Source organism: Phoxinus phoxinus, assembly GCF_949152265.1.
Source record: "Phoxinus phoxinus genome assembly, chromosome: 12".
Taxonomy (NCBI): Eukaryota; Metazoa; Chordata; class Actinopteri; order Cypriniformes; family Leuciscidae; genus Phoxinus; species Phoxinus phoxinus.
In genome coordinates, this window is record NC_136887.1 from 12,569,140 (window position 1) to 12,589,197 (window position 20,058).

General features: G+C 37.6%; 1 protein-coding gene across 7 annotated transcripts in view; it reads left to right on the plus strand.

Moving 5' to 3' along the window:
* LOC307008536 (uncharacterized protein) overlaps positions 1-20,058 on the plus strand; it is a gene marked incomplete at its 5' end in the record, with an annotated part of 52,999 nt that overhangs the window by 10,470 nt on the left and 22,471 nt on the right. For 2 of the 7 annotated variants that reach the window (XM_079631379.1, XM_079631378.1), the window contains 2 exons: positions 1,039-1,095; positions 9,674-9,753. In XM_079631379.1, the coding sequence (XP_079487505.1) occupies positions 1,046-1,095; positions 9,674-9,753 (130 nt within the window). Of the gene's footprint in view, positions 1-1,038; positions 1,200-5,893; positions 5,917-9,673; positions 9,754-20,058 lie in introns of those variants that run through there. The other 5 variants (XM_079631377.1, XM_079631383.1, XM_079631382.1 and 2 more) reach the window with 3 other exon arrangements.

The window sequence follows — 20,058 nt, forward strand, 5'->3', positions numbered from 1 at the left end:
TGTCTGTTATTGTTTTGGTCTGTGTGATCCCGCCCACTGCCCGTTTACCCAATAGCATTAGTATTTCCCAATAGTAATAGTTTGCGGAAAACAGCCACGGAAGCCAGCGAACAAAATGGCAGATTCTACCCGACCTAAAAAGCCTCGGCATCCATCTAAAAATCTCTATGAATGGAAGCGTATTAAAACGAGGATGAATCAACTCATCGACTTACAGTGTGTAAGTCTCCTCGCCTTCCATTGTCAATCCTGCTTACTCCTGTTGCACGTCCTTGGGTCTAATCCAGTATTACATAAGATGACTCTGACCGTCAGGATGTTGAATGACGAGGGCTGGCATTTAAATAACTTGACTGAACAACTTCTGATAACTAAACTGATCTGACGCAAATAATAAAATGTAATGCAATAAACAATTCAATATCAGATCATATTTACACAAAATTAGGTAGCCTTTATATAGGGGTAATATTGTGTGAAGTTGTGAACACACCCTTAATACTGATAGTTTATCTGTTAGCCTTATAATGGATCTAATTATTGACCTGTATGTATTTTACTGAATTGTATTATTGGTGCATACCTACACAAAATTGCACAATTTTTACACTTAGTTTACACAATACTTGCTAAATTCACACACACAAAATGTGCACTTGTATGCACACACACTCACACACCACATGTGTTATTAATCCACAATGGCACAGTTATTGGCTTGTGCCAATACTCTCAAAATAGCCAAATATCAGGCTGTCCATAGTAGTTTCATAGTCTTGATTATTCCTCAACCTTTCCTACTGACGTAATTCACACTGTGCATTTCAAGTATTTTGTTTAACAAAAGCAAGTTTTGCATATGCGCATATAAATGTTTACAGTCTCCTGTCTGATAACTCTCTAAAAACAAAATGTTTGATGCTAACACAGCATGCTTGCTAATATCTTCTGCTTGAACGCTTCTCTCCACTAACTCTCATTCTTTCTTTCTTTCTCTCTCTCTCTCTTATTCCTCCGTCCCCCACCCTTGTCCAAAAGTTAAGACATGAAACGTCGGACGTCATCACAGAACTCTGGCGTTGGAGGCAGTCCAAGGTCAGTCCATTAGTCCCTGTAGAGCGACATCTCTGCTATCATAGTCACGCACTGGCCAATGATAAGGACTTTTTAGTCAGAAGAGAGAGACTCTTGCAAAAGAGGTCAGTTTGGTTTGCTTGTGTAAATTATTTAATCATTTATGTCATCCTCGTGTCATTCCAAAACAGTATGACTTTCTTTCATCCTTGGAACGCAAAAGAAGATGCTTTGCATCCAGGCTGCTCTTTTCTAGTCTGCTTAAATCATAAAATACAACAGATTTTCAGATTTCATATAATAGCTCCATGTAACAGGGCCGATGCAACTAAATTATTTTAGAGGTCGCACTGGTGCAACCACCACGTGACACCATTCTACACAACACTGGGAGATCTAGTGAGAAGCATTCAAATTCGGTTCAAAATGCTCTGTAATAAACCTTAGATATCATAATCATATCAAACAGTTTTGACACGGAAACCAGGATAAACATTGTGCCATGAACAAATATGTCATAGAAGTTTTTTTCAGTCCACAAATTACCAACATTCTCCATGGATTTAATGTAGCAATGCTAACTGTAACCATGGGATTGTGGTAAAAATAGTCGAATGTTTTCACAGTATACATTTCAGGGTTCGTATACCTTTTGCGAGTGAAATTCAGGCACTTTTTTTCAAGGACTTTCAAGTGCTTCTCTCATTTTCCAGCACTTCAAAGCTCTACATCTTATACAATTTAAAAGTTATTTTAATGTGATGACCAAAAAATATATAGTTAACATTTTCCTTATGACATTTTTTTTTTTTTCGTGTTACTTTTGTTAATAGAAGTTAATTTGACCTGCTTTTTAACTCAAGCTCAGTGCTTTACTGTCAAATGTGCATATCCAAGAAATAAAAAAATGATATTATTAGTGCACTTAATAATGCGCCACCGAATCAGATGCTGACTCCACCATCTGTAGAACTTGTGGCACCAGTGCTACTGCTCGCAAATGTTAGTCTGGAGCCGTGAACAAATTTAAATTCAGGTAATTATATGGGCCATTTTACAGAATTGGTGCAAACTACTGAAAAGCATGTAAGTATTCAAATTTTAGATGTTTACAAAGATCCTTCTATTATCTGTTGAATCCCACAATGATATTTAAAATATCAGTAAGCTTAATATAGCCTATATAAAATCATAATTTATTGGGTACTTTCAATTGGGAGGTGGCTGTCCAGAACCCTAACCCCTACATTTCAAATTGTGAAAATGATATTGAAATGTTTTTTTTTTTTTTTTTTTATTGTTGTTTTTAAAAATATATTTTTTTTTTCTGTAAAAAACAACAACATGTATTTTATTTTTAAATCATGAAACTTTATGTTAAAAAAATTGTCCCGCATTTTCATGTCACCACAGAAACAATGTGTGTTTTAGTCCATTGGCTGAGACTGATTTTAACCACAGCCCTACATTTCTGATTAGGAAATATTCCTCTCTCTTTCATTATAGATGGGTACCATCCATTTAGAGGGAAATGTGTTCAAAAGTCTGAAAATCTCTGTAACTTTAAGGAACATCACTACCAAACACCTTTTTTCTGCAATTAAGCAAACTTTTTTGAGTGTTATACCATAAAATGTAGCCTAGTTTTTATGTGTGTAGAACTCTTCAGAACTGTGCAAGGTAACCATGTGCTGGTTATCATCTTTGAACTATAGGCTCAAAAGTATCTAAAATTGTCACTACCGAAACATGTGGTGAAGGATTGTACGTTGTGACATCATGAAGGATTGATGGTTGTGACATCATGGTTTGTTGAGTGTTACTCAATAAAATTGAGTTTTTGTCAATAGGTCAATATAAGCCTTATTAAATTATTTATTATTTCGTTTCGGTAGTGACAAATTTGGGGAGAGGAAAAATATTCCAAAACTTTCTGAAAATACAATATGATAATTAACTGCACAGTTACTAGAAATGTGTACGTTGGAAATTTTACAATTTGCATACATACAAAATTTGTGGAAAAAGACACCTTTTTTTTCCAAGATGTTTCCAACTCTGACTTTGAACCAATTCTGTAGAATGGCCATATATGCTCCAAAAACAGAACAAATTGAGATTTGAAATGCTGAAAACAAGGGTGATTGAAGACATTAGCCAAATTGGTAACACTCTACAATAAGGTTTCATTAGTTAATGTATTAACTAACATGAGCTAACAATGAACAAAACATTTGTTCCAATATTTATTCATCTTTGTTATTGTTAGTTAATAAAAAATACTTTCATTCATTGTTTGTTAATTTTAGTTTACGGTGCATTAACTAATATCAGCTAATACTTTTTATTTTAATAATGCATTAGTAAATGTTCAAATTAACAACAATTTAGGTTAATAATCGCTGCAGAAGTGCAGTTAATTTTTAATTTATGTTAAAGCTGCAGTCGGCAAGTCTGAGCCAAAATTTTGAATGTTTACAACTCTCATGCCCCCTCCCCCACTATCACTGAGCACCCTCCCATCGAGTTGGTGCTCGTCAGTGCGTGGGCACCAGATTTTCTGTGAACGCGCCCGACTCTTCTACTGGTGTTTTCTTTTCCTTGGTTGTTTTGGACCTCCTAGCACTGGTTGTTATCAGAGGGATTGGAAGCTTGTTAGTAGATTTTCTCTCCGCCATCACTCTTCGTACGAGCCAACACACACTGCGAACTTCAGGCGTGTGCATGTGATATTGTAACGTGCGGGAGGGGGGATCTGTGGCGTGTACACGAACTGTGATTGACAGTCAAGCCTGTTTTATACTTCTGTGTCGAACTCACGCCGTAGCTACGCCGTAGGCTGTGTGTAGCGCGCGTACCCTCTGGCGTACCCTGACGTGCACCTCTCCAAAAATGTAACCACGCGTCAATTCTACGCGGACGCAATAGCTGTGATTGGTCTGCTAGAACCCCTCCCTCGGGTTTCACACGCTCCCTCAGCATTGCGCGTCAACGTGGACAACGACGCAGAAGTATAAAAGAAAACCAACCCGTTGCCTACAGCGTAGTGGCTCCGGCGTAGGTCCGACGCAGAAGTATAAATCAGCCTTCAGATCTCACACAGCCCTGCGCTGACTGGACCAGAAAAATTGGGAGCGGTGGATTTTTGCAAAACAAATAACAAGCTCTAGGTGGAGGTAGAAGCGCAGGTTTTTTCTAAAACGGGCTGATTCATGTTGTTCTTTCGGAGCATAGTGTTGGTTTCAGTGAATATGATCAAACAAATCTTGCCAACTGCAGCTTTAACTAAAATAGTTACTTTGAAACCTTATTGTAAAGAGTTTCCGTGAAATTTCGTGGGCAAATTTCGTTACCCCAACCTCTCTATTGGTCAACAAAGTCATTACAAATCTGCATGGACAAGTCTTTCCCCCTCACGGGAAATTCCTGGTCGTATGGATTCCTATTGAAATTATTGAGTCTCACCCACTAAAATTCACAGAAGAAGGGTACATGTGACTGCACCTTAACTGAATTCAAAAAATATTTTTTAGGGCTGAAGTGTGTAATGTCGCTGGTACCAGCAAGCAGAAATGCACAACATAACGAAAGTTTTCAAAGAGGTTTCCTGAACATGTGGTGTTTCTGGGATTGGCTCAGCAAACAGATAGTCCCGCCCCAAACTCACGCCATTGGTTGACTCAGTGTTGCTGGGTTGATGCTCAAATAAATAGACCAATGTTTTGTGTTTACACTTTTCAGGAGAACCAACCTACAGATGGCTTATAATAGTTCCCTTTGCACTGGGATGGAAGAAAGTATTACACACTTTACCTTCAGTAGATGGACTTGCCTGTTCGTTTTGTTGTAAAACGAATACTGAGTCTGTGGCAAAACTCTTGATAATGCAACATTTTTACTGGTTTAGAGACTTTCTCAAGCTAAAAGTACTAAAATTAACCAAAGTACTTGGGATTGTTCTGTTCTTTGCATGCCCTTATGTAAATATCATGGTACATAGAGTAGAGTATGGTAATAATTAACTACCAAAGTATCACTGTACCATGGTACTGCCACAGTACTTGATTGTATGGGTTGTTTTCTTTGTGACCTAAAACTGTCAGTGAAGGAGAGGTGTAGACACAAGCCCAGCTGTGTGAACAATCCCAGGTGGTCCTTCATCCAGAGTTTGTCACAAGCCACACAATGCTGACCTGAAAGGGGTCAAAAAGGTTCTGGAATTTAAAAAAATCCAGAAAAGTGCTATTGCTATTGTACTTTTTCAAACAAAAAATACAATCCTCTAACTATATGTTTGTGGGGAAAGGAGTGAAAATTGTGGAAGTGGAGCTGCCTAAACCAATCATTTAAACACCCAATATCGAAGGAAACACACAGATCTGATCTGATCATAATGAGACACATAACTTTCATATTCTCACCCTTAGGCAATAACTGGATGACATGATCATGTGTATGAGTGTATGTTTTCATTATGACTCTGAATATCCTCATCATCTTTATGGTGTGTTTATGCTTTAGCTGTGACTGTTCTTTGTATCTGTGGTTTTTCTTCTTTTATTGTCTTGTTCTCTCATATGCTATCATAAGCTATCTGTGAATCACTCGTCTGTGAATGCGAAGGAGACTTTATATGAACTTTCCCTGAGATAGAGAGAGGAAATGAATGAGTGCTATCTGATGACTTCGCGTACGGGTCATCAATGTGCTCTGATGTCACACCAGCTCGTTTAACCATTACAACAAATCTGTACAACCCCTTCTAACAAACTAAGTATCACCAGAAACTGCAAATCTGGTTTCTGTTAAGCAGTGAAGGATGGATAGTACTTGCATGCCGTGGTAAGAATGATTGTTTCTCATTAGATGACTGCTGTTATCTGGTCTCATGTGATGTTGAGGCTCAAAACATGAATGTTCTCAGTCCGTTAAATTGGCTTCTTGTTTAAATTTCATAAGTGAAAGTAGATTTTTACAAATGTGACTGGTGCTTACCTGCGCAGAAGTGTTGTAGGTTAGTTTAAGAATATTACTTTCTTCAAAAAATCCTATCGAAAGTTTGTCTCATGTTTCTCCTTAATTGACGCTTGTTTTATCATACGCCTCTTATCTCTCCTCAATCAGATGTACGATTCAAGCCAAGGCTTGAAATTAACATTGAATTGTATATATATTATATAAATTTCTCAATTGTAGTCTTTTAAAAAGGCATCTGAAATAATAAACTAAGTGAAATGTAGTGTTGTCAAAAATATAGATTTTTCGATACCGATACTGAAATATCTGAAATATTACCACAGATTTTGTGCTCACTCCCAAAGTGCGACACATAAAGCTCTCGGGTCTAATTTGAGTTCTTGTTTGCTGCTTATTCCACTTAAACAGTCAAATAAACACACACAAAAAATGCACCAAAATGCCGTTCTTGGCGATTAATCATGTAAACAGTCAATATGTTTTAAGTGGACGTAAACAGTTGAGAAAGAAAACGCATGTGTAACTGTATAATGGATCAGTGTGTCAGGTCTTAAAGTGACAGCAGCCTAATAAACCTGGTGCCAAGTTATGAGATAATACTAAAAATATCTATTGCAGTTTTTTCCCCATGGTATCGATGTCAAAGTTGAGGCTAGTAACTTTGGAAAACCACTAGCCACAGTGGCTGGCGAGCAAAAAAGTTAATGTCAAGCCCTGATTCAATGTTTTAAAAGTGTCATGTCTGAGGTTCAGTACGAGTCTCTCTCAAAAATAATATTAAGGGCTAGCTAGGGGTTTGGTCACTAAACAGGAGAAAAATGACCAAGATCATGTTGATTGTAAAAATGTTTTATTGCTGTTGAATGTGAAGGTGAATATGAATGATTTGGCTCAGCTGCTCGGTGTCGTTGTTAAGCAGTGTTTGGCAGACATGTTGAAGGTGTGAGCCAGATGGAACTCACTGATACTTTAGTACATTGTTCCCTTTGAACTCTTATTTCTGATTGTCTTCTGCGCTGTTTAAAAGATAACACATTTGAAGGTCTGAGTATCACATCACAACACACAGTCATGAACTCAACAGACGCCCTGCACAAAACGCTGCAGTTTTGAGTTGAAAGTATTTGGCATTTTCCTCTTTTGTTATTGTTGAAAGAATGTAGCAGAAACCCGCTTGAACCTAGCATTACAGGAAGTGGATGGTGGGATGAGTACAGGAAGTGGATGGTGGGATGAGTACAGGAAGTGGTACAATTAAGGGTGGGGAGTGATGACAGAATGCCAGATGGGTTACGTTGGTGTATGGATGAAAAGGAGGATGGGTACTACAGATAAATACTTGGATTAAAACATTGCATATCTCTTTTAATTGAACTGAAACTATGTGGCATGAAAAATATAAAACTAAGGCTTCGTATAGACCTTGTGTAGCCCCGCCCCTTTTCAGCGCTGCATTCATTGTTTTCTGTCTTCTGGTTTGTATGTCCACAGAATTACCGATTTATGAATAAAATGCTCATTTTTAAATAATATTTGTTAAGACATCCGCTTCAAACATTACAATGCTCATGATAACTTTCATTAGCTCTATAATAAGTACATTTACTTCACCAGTTAATAACTTTTCGAGTTAATACAAAAACCAAACCATTGTAATCATTGTAATATTGCTTGCTTTTAATAGAGAAGAGAACCAGTCAAGCAATCATATATCCTGCCCTAATTAAACCGGAATAATCCTTGTCAAACTGATGCATGTCAAACTAGACTGCAAATTGCCTCCACATCCTGTTGGGCCGTTCCTCCAGCACTGGAGCTTCAGCCGTCTGTCATTGATACTGTTTGAGAGTTTCCTCCTTGAGAGCTGGAGGTGTTCCAGAGGAGAGTCTGATCCAGGATTAGGCTGTAGTCACTTGTCAGGACAAACACTGAGGCCTCAGCTGGTCCGGAGTCTTGCTGATACTGTTAGTATCAGCAAGTCTGGTACTGCAGATATAGTGGATCCACTGGAGTGACTCGGCTCCAGTGTTGTAATCTTAATGAGTCGGCGTTAAATGAGTCTTATCACCAACGCCTCCTGTGCGTCCTTGGGTGTAGTAGACACACTCTTATGAAGGACAATATAGACAAACAAATAAAGACAGACCTAAACAGTTTCCATGTTCTCTAATTATTTACTTGAATTACTTCATATATATATATATATATATATATGTTATTCAACCCCCATTGCAAATCAGGTTTATTGTCAAAATGTACAGACTTGCAGCTGTTTGCATTGAACAAATCAAACAAAAGTAAAATAAATAGCTCAACAGTTTTTTTTAAATTGAAAATGCTACTTTTAATGACTTCTGCAGTCTCCGAATTATTCAATCCCTTCATGGCAACTTGGCAAGCATCTTTAGTACTTAGTAGAATAGCATTTTGCTGTTATGACCTGCTGCAAACGAGATGTATAACTAACCAGACACCGGCTGTCTCCTCACCAGTGTTTCCGAGGAATCTTTACCCATTTTTCATGAGCAATGGCCTCCAGTTCAGTCATTTTCTTGGGTTTGCATGCAAATGTGTATATATATATATATATATATTTATATAATCAAAATTATTTAACCCCTATTGCAAATCTTCTTCTTCTTTTTTTTTTTAGACTTTCAGTTGCTTGCAATGAACTAATAAAAGAAAAATAATTGAATTGAAATTGATATTACGGTATATATATTATGTATAATAGTATTTTTTATTTATATATATATATATATATATATATATATATATTATAATAATACTATTATATTATACTATATAAAATAATATATCATACTATATAATACTATATATATAATGGTTGATAACATGTTTAGTGCATTGATATGAAGTTAAACATGGGTGTAAAACATTGGTGGTCCATATAAAATTTTAGGCAAAAATAAGGAAATTGAATGGGGACTGAAGTTTTTTTTTTACTGTATTTTGTTTTCTTTCCCACACAAATGTGTATTCAGCTCAACAGTTTATTTTTGTCAAATGGAAGAAAGCAGGAATTCTGCAACATTTCTTGGTTAAGGTTAGCTAAATTTAGGCCAAATTTTATGGGCAACATTTTTTTCATTCATCATCTATAGCTTAGCAATGTATAAAAGCACAGCTTACACAGAAGTCACGTTCAAAAGTCAGCTTTCTGAAAATTTGCAGCAAATTTGCATGACTATGAGTGGAATCTGCGTAGGGAACATTTTCGCCTTCACATAAGACTCTGACAAAAGAAAAAAAGGTCATATTGGTTTGGAACATCATGAAATTGAATAAATAATGGCTGATTTTTTATTTTTAATGAACTGTCCTCCTTATGTGTGTACACTTTGAAAATGCTGGGTTGTTTCAACCCGTGTTTGGGTCAAATATGGACAAACCCAACCATTGGATTCAGTTTTTTAATTGAAAAGGTTGGATTTGTCCATATTTGACCTGAACGTGTTGCAACAACCCAGCATTTTTAGAGAGTAGGTTATGAGATTTAGATTTATGGTTCCATTCTAGGTCACAAACCTCACATTCAGCTGCACCTCAGTAGTAGTGTCCAACCATTTATCTGACAGACCTTTTTGTTCCTCAACAGCAATTGTGACATCATGGCCTCGGGATCTCCAGACGTCACAGATGCTACTGAACCATTAGATGCAGGAGAAGAGTGTTCAGGTAATCTTCAAGTCCAGTGCATTATCATCCATGAGAACAAAGAGAATGTCATACATTTTTCCTCACGTAAAGATCATACATGAAGAATTAGGACACTCTACTCAATGAAGTGATACAAGATGCTAGCTCTCATTGACAGGAAGTTATGTAGCACACAGACACAGCCAACATTTGCCTCTCCCATATGAGCATGCTTTCCGCTGTCCGACTTTTGACCTTTCTCTCCAGTTTAGTGTGGGAAGGAGGAAGCTCAGACTATAGAGTCAGATCCTGAAGTACAGACAGCGAGCCTGTGGGGATGTGGATTAGCCATTTCCTTGCAAAATAGGGTGCTTGCAAAGCATCCATAATCGGATTGTGGGTCTCTCCTAAGTCCATTAAGTTCAAGAGTTAGTCAATGCCTACAGTGTGTATGGGAGGTGTTAATCTTGTACAGATTTATCACAGGATACTGGTAATTGATCCATGACCAGGGTCACATTGATTACACTCATGGCTGTTTCCTTACACATGACGTGAGTGAAAGGATCTAAATATAGTCATATGAATGCAGGTACTTTTATATTTTTAGTGTAATCTGAATCTTTTTCTTTTGAATCTTTTTCAGATTCATTCTATTATTTGTTCAATAACTCTTCCTGTAGGCTTCTTTCTTATACATTCATTAGTATTTTTATAATTGCTGATCCAAAAAAAGAGGCTAGATTTTAGATTTAGACTCGATCTTCTGAATCAGTTCACCAAAAAAGCTCATTCAGATTCGTTCTTTGATTCATTCAATAAACCTTCCTGTAGACTACATTAATAGAGGCTAGATTTTACTAGTCTCAAATGTTCTGAATCAGTTCACCAAAAAAGCTCATTGAGATTCAAATGTTCTGAATCAGTTCACCAAAAAAGTAGGCTACATTATTTCACCTTTCAGTTTTTAAATTGCACTTTATGACTATATTTTTAATTGCTCATACAAAGTTGCATGCAAATTGTTGGAACATTTATTCTTGCAATTGATTCAAGTTATCTGAATTAATTCACCCAAAAAAATGTTTGTTTGTTTTTCATTCAGTAACAATTGCTGTAGTATATTTTTTTTTCACTTTCACAAACTCAGTCATAAATATGTTCAGTAGGTTCATCTATTCTAATCAATAATATCCTTTAAAATCAACACTATAAGGCTGTTTGCTTACGCTGTAGTCAATCTTTGAAGGTAGAAAAAGCAACCACATCTCTCTGCTACAAGGGAGAGACTTGAGTGGAAAATATGAGTCATTGTAGTGAACTGAACTGTATGGTTCACTTAAAAGATTCATTCGTTCAGCCAAATCTGCCAAGTAGATGCAGTGTAGATGCAGTGGGAAAAAGAAAGGTCTAGTATGTTAAAAGTTAATTTTCAATTTGATACTAATCAGAATATTATTAAATGTACCGTTATTTTGACAAAGATAAAGTTGATTTATAATATTCTTTGCTGTGATGTACTAGCATAAACAATTGGATTGTACATCCCTGAAATAAAGCCACGCCGCAAACAATGCACTGTTTTCCCTTCTGCACTTAGGGTTTAATGTGGCCACATTTAAACATACTGAGGCTCTGTTCTTACAAGGGAATATTTAGCATCCCTTACTGTGTAATCAAATAACCGAGCATTGAGTGGTTTATAAGAGACTGTGAGATCTCTTTCTCTGTGCGTTGTTTACTGCCTTTAGATGGGCCGCAGCTGGAGACTGTCTTTGCCAGTAGAGCTGCATCATGTGACCCTCCCCGAGACAAGAGAGAGAGAGACAGGATGTCAGGCAGAAAGGGAACACCAATGCACAAAGCCTTAAGTCATAATCTAGAGTCCTCAAAGACTGTACGAAGAGTAGTGAATTCAGTCACTAAAGCCACGATTTTATTATATATAAAGTCGGTTGTTGAGTCGGTTGTTGAGTTGTTGAGTTGAGTTGTTGAGTTGAGTTGTTGAGTTGAGTTGTTGAGTTGAGTTGTTGAGTTGAGTAGTTGAGTTGTTGAGTTGTTGAGTTGTTGAGTTGTTGAGTTGTTGAGTTGTTGAGTTGTTGAGTTGAGTTGTTGAGTTGAGTTGTTGAGTTGAGTTGTTGAGTTGAGTTGTTGAGTTGTTGAGTTGTTGAGTTGTTGAGTTGTTGAGTTGTTGAGTTGTTGAGTTGTTGAGTTGAGTTGTTGAGTTGAGTTGTTGAGTTGAGTTGTTGAGTTGAGTTGTTGAGTTGAGTTGTTGAGTTGTTGAGTTGAGTTGTTGAGTTGAGTTGTTGAGTTGAGTTGAGTTGTTGAGTTGAGTTGAGTTGAGTTTAGTTGAGTAGTTGAGTTGAGTTGTTGAGTTGAGTTGAGTTGAGTTGAGTTGAGTTGAGTTGTTGAGTTGAGTTGAGTTGTTGAGTTGAGTTGAGTTGAGTTGTTGAGTTGAGTTGTTGAGTTGTTGAGTTGAGTTGAGTTGTTGAGTTGAGTTGTTGAATGGTTAATGAATGGTTAATGTCATGGTGCAGAGTTGAGTTGTTGAGTTGAGTTGAGTTGTTGAGTTGAGTTGTTGAGTTGAGTTGTTGAGTTGAGTTGTTGAGTTGAGTTGTTGAGTTGAGTTGTTGAGTTGAGTTGTTGAGTTGAGTTGTTGAGTTGAGTTGTTGAGTTGAGTTGAGTTGTTGAGTTGTTGAGTTGTTGAGTTGTTGAGTTGTTGAGTTGTTGAGTTGAGTTGTTGAGTTGAGTTGTTGAGTTGAGTTGTTGAATGGTTAATGAATGGTTAATGTCATGGTGCAATGAGCAGAAACTGCTCTTTATAAATAATTGGAATCTGTTTTGGGAGCGTCCTAGGCTCTTCCGCGCTGATGGCTTACACCCAAGTAGAAATGGAGCGGATCTTCTGTCGATAACATCTCCAAGACGTTAAAGACCGTTTGACTAGTTACCAAAAATCCAAATCACAGTCTCTGCTGCACCAAATTAATTGATATAAATACTAGTGTAGAACATTTAATAGAAACTGTGTCTATTCCTCGTTTAGTGAGATCAAATAATAAATCTACTGTAGGATCTAGGAAAAATCTAATTGTTATTAAAACAGAAAATCTCGCTATTAGTGAACAAAAACAATTTCTAAAGCTAGGTCTTCTGAACATTAGATCACTCACACCTAAAGCAGCTATTGTAAATGAAATAGTCACAGATAATAGCATCGATGTACTTTGCCTTACTGAAACCTGGCTTAAACCAAATGACTATTTCGGTCTAAATGAGTCCACTCCACCAGGATACTGTTATAAGCATGAGCCCCGTCTGATTGGTCGTGGCGGCGGTGTTGCAACAATCTATAGAGATATTCTTAATGTTACTCAGAAAACAGGTGACAAATTTAATTCGTTTGAAGTACTTGTATTAAATGTTACACTCTTAGATGTAAGGAAAAAATCCCTATTATCTCTAGCCTTGGTTACCGTATAGGGGTGTCACGATTCTCCAAATCCTCGATTCGATTACATTTTCGATTCTAAGGTCACAGTTCGATTCGATTCTCGGTTTTTACTTCTTTTTTTTTTAAAGCACAGGTTGCTATGCCATTTTTAGACCAAACTTTTATGCATAATATCTGACCTTTGTTCGCAATGTACAACACTACATTGTCAAATTTAAAATATTTATTAAGAACATAATGTAACAATACTTATATCTTCAGTCAATTGGAAACTTAAGCAAAATAACCTGCGATCTAGTTTCTCTTTTGTAACTGCAGTCTTCTTCACAGAAGATGACATTCAAGTTCACAACAAAACAAACAAACAAACAAACAGTTTAACAGATAAATCTATGCGTCGCGCAGAGCCACGTCTTTAAAATTCTAACACTTTATTCTCTGAGTGTACACACACAAACACACACACACACACACACACACCGGCGGCGCCATTCGCCGTCTGTCCGCGGCGCCAGCAAAATTAATCCTGCCGCGCCAGAGAGCGCCATTCACATAGTTTTATATTACATTTATTATAAATGAATACATTTTATATACATTTATTCGTCTCAAATCGTCGTTATGACTTTGCTGCAATATACATGTTTTACATTCATTTACAGAAATCAGCTGGTTGAATGAAAATTGCTGATGTTATCGGATTTTCAGGATACATTCAGTTAACGGACGCTCTCTGAGATAAAGTGCAGACTAAGCAACGTTGTACAGTAGCCTCATAACATACACATGATCTTAATTCTATAATGTCCTTAAACATAATATTGCAGGCCACATGAAAGTGCGCGTCCGGTGTGTGCGATACCTCGAGTTGTCATAGACGCGCCGCGGCGCTTCTCGACCGGTGTGTGCGATACCTCGAGTTGTCATAGACGCGCCGCGGCGCTTCTCGACCGGTGTGTGCGATACCTCGAGTTGTCATAGACGCGCCGCGGCGCTTCTCGACCGGTGTGTGCGATACCTCGAGTTGTCAAAGACGCAGCGCTTCTCGTCCGGTGTGTGCGTGACTCGCAGCATTTCAACACGCGTTTTTTTCTGCTTGACAAGCCGACCGAACGTGACATGGAGGCGTGGCAGCATCGACGATTCCATTTTTTAATTCGATGATCGAGATTGTGACTTAATTTCGATCGATTTCGATTTAAAATCGAAATCGTGACACCCTTATTACCGTATATAGACCGCCAGGGCCCTACGCTGATTTCCTAAAAGAGTTTGCAGATTTTCTCTCAGATCTATTGGTCAACGTCGATAAAGCATTAATTGTTGGAGATTTCAACATACACGTAGATAATTCAAATGATGCGTTAGGGGCTGCGTTCACAGATTTATTAAACTCCTTTGGGGTCAAGCAAAACGTCACTGGACCAACTCATCGTCTTAATCATATACTCGATTTAATTATATCATATGGAACCGATCCAACCGATATAGATATCATTCCACAAAGTGATGGTGTCAGTGACCACTTCCTGGTAACTTGTATATTACGGACTACAGTACCATGTCATACTGCGCCGCGTTACCGACCAGGCAGAACAATCCTTCCATCCACCATAGATAATTTCTCAAATTGCTTATCTGATTTGTCTCAGTTACTGCCTGAACCCAAACAAACAGACGAATTAGAGGAAGTAACTAGCACTATGAGCACCATTCTTTCTAGAACATTGGATATTGTTGCACCCATTAGATTAAAAAAGGTCAGAGAGAAAAGTAAAGCACCATGGTACAACAATACTACGCATGTTCTAAAGAGAGAAACCCGTAAATTAGAGCGTAAATGGAAACAAACTAATTTAGAGGTCTTTAGAATCGCGTGGAAAGACAGTATGTCACGTTATAAAAAGGCCCTAAAAGCGGCAAGGGCTGAGCATCTCCGCAAACTAATAGAAAACAACCAAAATAATCCAAGATTTTTATTTACCACCGTGGCTAGACTAATAAATAAACAAACGTCACCTGACCAAAATATCCCGTTACAGTTTAGCAGTAATGATTTCATGAACTTCTTCACTGAGAAAATAGAAAGCATCAGAACCACAATTGTAAACACTCAATCTTCAATCGCGCCTTATAAATCAGCCTCAATTATCACCCCGCAAGAACAATTACAGTGCTTTACAACTATAGAACAAAAAGAGCTAAATAAACTTATCACTTCATCTAAAACAACAACGTGCTTATTAGATCCTATACCAACTAAACTACTGAAAGAAGTGTTACCTGTAGTGGAAGAGCCTCTACTCAATATCATTAACTCGTCTCTATCTTTAGGTCACGTTCCAAAAACATTTAAACTGGCAGTTATAAAACCACTCATTAAGAAACCACAATTAGACCCACATAATCTAGCAAAATTATAGACCCATTTCAAATCTTCCATTTATGTCTAAAATATTAGAAAAAGTTGTGTCCGCTCAACTGAGCTCTTTTTTGCAAGAAAATGACATCTATGAAAAGTTTCAGTCTGGATTCAGGCCGCACCATAGCACTGAAACTGCGCTCGTTAAAATCACTAATGATTTACTTTTAGCTTCAGACCAAGGCTGTATCTCAATACTAGTTTTACTTGATCTTAGTGCTGCGTTCGATACTATAGATCACACAATACTCTTAGATCGACTACAAAATTATACTGGCGTTCAAGGACAAGCATTAAGCTGGTTTAGATCATACTTATCAGACCGCTACCATTTTGTCCATTTAAATGGAAAAAAATCGATTATAACTTCAGTAAACTATGGAGTGCCGCAGGGATCTGTGCTAGGCCCTCTATTATTCTCAATATATATGCTGCCACTTGGAAATATTATAAGGAAACATGGAATTAGTTTCCATTGTTATGCTGATGACACTCAATTATATATTTCATCACGGCCGGATGAAAACGCTAAATTATCAAAATTGACAGAGTGTGTTAAAGATATAAAAGATTGGATGACGCGTAATTTTCTTCTATTAAATCCAGACAAGACGGAGGTACTACTCATCGGTTCAAAAAACCGCCCACAAAACCTCTCACAATACAACTTTAACATAGTAGGATGTCCTGCTACTTTATCCTCTACAGTAAAAGACCTGGGTGTCATACTAGACTGCGACCTGTCTTTTAAAAATCATATTTCATATGTTACAAAAACGGCATTTTTCCACCTTAGAAACATTGCTAAGCTACGTAATATGCTGTCAGTTTCTGATGCAGAAAAGTTAGTTCATGCATTCATGACCTCGAGACTAGATTACTGTAATGCTCTATTAGCTGGTTGTCCTGCATCCTCAATAAACAAGCTACAGTTAGTCCAAAATGCAGCTGCTAGAGTTCTTACCAGATCAAGAAAATATGATCATATAACACCGATCTTATCATCTCTACACTGGTTACCTATAAAGTTCCGTATTAATTATAAGGTATTGTTACTGACTTATAAAGCCCTAAACGACTTAGCTCCAGTTTATTTAACGGATCTTCTATCGCCCTATAATCCATCGCGCTCTTTAAGATCGCTAAATTCGAGGCTTTTGGTTATACCTAGGATATCTAAGTCCACCAAAGGAGGGAGAGCATTCTCACATTTAGCTCCAAAACTCTGGAATAGCCTTCCTGATACTGTTCGTTGCTCAGAGTCGCTCTCCCAGTTCAAAACTAGATTAAAGACGCATCTCTTTAACCAGGCATTCATATAAATGTTTTAATCTTACAGTTAAATCCGGCCTCTAGTTCATAACCGCCAGAGGAGAACTGGCCCCCGACTGAGCCTGGGTTCTCCCAAGGTTTTTTTTTTTTTCTCCATTAGGTCACCTGATGGAGTTTTAGGTCACCATTAGGTCACCTGATGGAGTTTTTCGTTTCCTTGCCACTGTTGCCTTTGGCTTGCTCAGTTGGGGATATTCAATTTAATTAATCAATCAATATTACTATTGATTAGCATTACCAAACATGGACGTTTTATTATTATTTTAATTTATTACTGTGAAGCTGCTTTGATACAATCTGTATTGTGAAAAGCGCTATACAAATATTCTTGACTTGACTTGACTTGACTTGTTGAGTTGTTGAGTTGAGTTGAGTTGTTGAGTTGAGTTGAGTTGAGTTGTTGAGTTGTTGAGTTGAGTTGAGTTGTTGAGTTGAGTTGAGTTGTTGAGTTGAGTTGAGTTGTTGAGTTGAGTTGTTGAGTTGAGTTGTTGAGTTGAGTTGAGTTGTTGAGTTGAGTTGAGTTGTTGAGTTGAGTTGAGTTGTTGAGTTGAGTTGTTGAGTTGTTGAGTTGAGTTGTTGAGTTGAGTTGTTGAGTTGAGTTGTTGAGTTGAGTTGTTGAGTTGAGTTGTTGAGTTGTTGAGTTGAATTGAATTGAGTGAATGCTGTTTGCAAAACCTAGCGGACAGTTTTTTTAAGGGATCACCTGCAAATGTCATGACAATTTCAAAAGGTAGGCAGCAACATTATTTTGGCCAAATCTCATGTATCCTTCACAAAGAAGGCAATTGAAGAAAGAGAAAAGAAATGTGGCGGAAATAAACATTGAATTAAATTAGACTGTTTTACCCCTTTTTGTGTGTGCTACTGCATGTGTTTGTGAAACTATCATTTTATTAGCCACATTATATTTAAATCAGCTGTAATTGGAGTCAATGGCTGATAGGATGAACAGATATGCCATGTTCAAAGAAGTCAAATGAGGATTTTCTAGATTTATTATATAAAAATCCCTCCACAACAGCAGGCAAGCCAGCACTGAGAATTATTTGTTCTCAGTAGAAAGAATGACTCACTAATAAAGGTTGCCATCCCAGTATTGTTCACACAGCTGTACTATTTTAAAAATACTGGCTTTTTCACTTGAATGAGAATGACCTTTCAATGTTTGTTTTGGCTTTTATAAGCCTTTCTGGGTCTTAACCTTTGGGATGAATAACATTAGTTTGTGATCTAATTGTTAAAATAGCAGCTAGATTGTGGCTGCGTCCGAAAGCTTAGGCTGCTGACTTGTTGCCTTGCTGCCTAATGGCAATGACTTTGCATGCAGCGTTTGCACACCAAGAACCTCATAAAACTGATTTCAGTTCACGCTTCCAATGCCCTGTTTACACCTGGTATTAAAATGAGTTTTGGTCGATCGGATCACTAGTAGATGGAGACAAATTTCCATTTACACCTGGTGTTTTATTCTGTCTCTTTTGTCCACTTTCAACCACTTCTGTCCTGATTTCTTCAAGGTGAAGGTCTATGGGTGGGTATATGTATGGGCTTTTTCAGATCTTTCGATCTAATGGATGAAAAAAGTTTGCGCAATTTACATATGAACACAGCCAAAGACAACAGGAAAACATACAGAGGAGAGAAGCTTTTGTTTCTGCCCTGACAGCCACAAGACCAGCCGAACGCTGTGACTGGGTGTTAGAAATCAGGAATGGTGAGAACATTGTGCTGGGTACTTTTTTCGTCTTTAAACCAAACTTGGGTCTTCAGCTGACAAAGTTTAAATCCCGTCTGGCTAGAGCGCTAAGCGCTCAGCGCTTCACATAATGTTTACGCAGTAGGCCAGTAGGAGAGCAGACGGTCTTTTGTGGCTGTTTGAACTCATTCAACCACATGAGCATTTACACTATGAAAGGAAAGCTACTGTATGTTAAATGCGTCTTTGACTACCTCTGGAAGTGGTTGAAAGTGGACTGGGCAAACCCAGTCTGATCTGCCGGCGATTTGATTTCGCCCTGCAGCTCAGACTGGAAACCTGTACATTCTTTTACATTCATAGTTTTAATTTTGCGGGGACCAATCACAAACTGGCTTATCCACCTGGTGCGCTATTGGCGGGTTTAATCCAATTCATTTTAACCTCTCGACGATGCTTAATGGCTTCTTTTTGATTAGCAAACAAATCGCTCGAGTGGGTGTAAATACCATAATTTATCTCTTGAAATGACATCAAAAGTGGAAAAAGTTAGTCAAAATGTACATTTACACAAACTGACCTCCAACTGTAACTTTCAGAAGTATTTAGCTCAACTGTCACAGAATGGAAAGCACAGGATTGTGGGATATCAAAGGCAGCGAAGGATACAGTACATCTAAGCTGCCTTCAAAAATCGACCAGATGAAGGTATCTCAGGAGACAGGAAGTGAAGCTACCATTGTTTTCGGACATGCCCTGATGCCTTACCTCGGAATGCATCCTCCGAAGGCAGCATTTTTAAGCTTTTGGCCAGTGAATTAGCAGCTGTTCCTATGGACTGCTGTACATAAGCTAAGCAGCATATTAGAATGGTCAAAAGGCAGATTGTAAACACTCGAGTGCAAGTTTACTGCAACCTACAGTACAAATATATAAACATTCTTAAGTCAAGATACATTTACTTGAGATGCAAAATGATGATAATTAAGTCTTGTTTTCTGAAAAAATGTATCAAGTGAGTTTACACTTAAAACAAGACAATCTGCCAATGGAGTCAGAAAAACATAAAACTGAACTCAAAGGGAGAACAAGATTAATTCTCTGACCCCAAATATTTTATTTAGATAATTTTTTTTCTTCTTCAGAAAACAAGAATTATATTTGCTTCTCAAGTAAATGTATCTAAGCATGTTTCGATATTTGTACTGGAAAATAAGACAAACATACTACGTAACAAATTCATTTTGCAGTGTAATTATTCACACCACATGTTACATTTATGCATTTGGCAGATGCTTTTATCCAAAGCGACTTACCGGTAATTGTATTTCAAGCTGAAGCTACACATTTACATTCTTATCAGTTCTTGCTTTCCCTGGGAATCGAATCCATGACCTCGGCGTTACAAGCGCCAACGCTCTACTGTTTGAGCTACAGGAA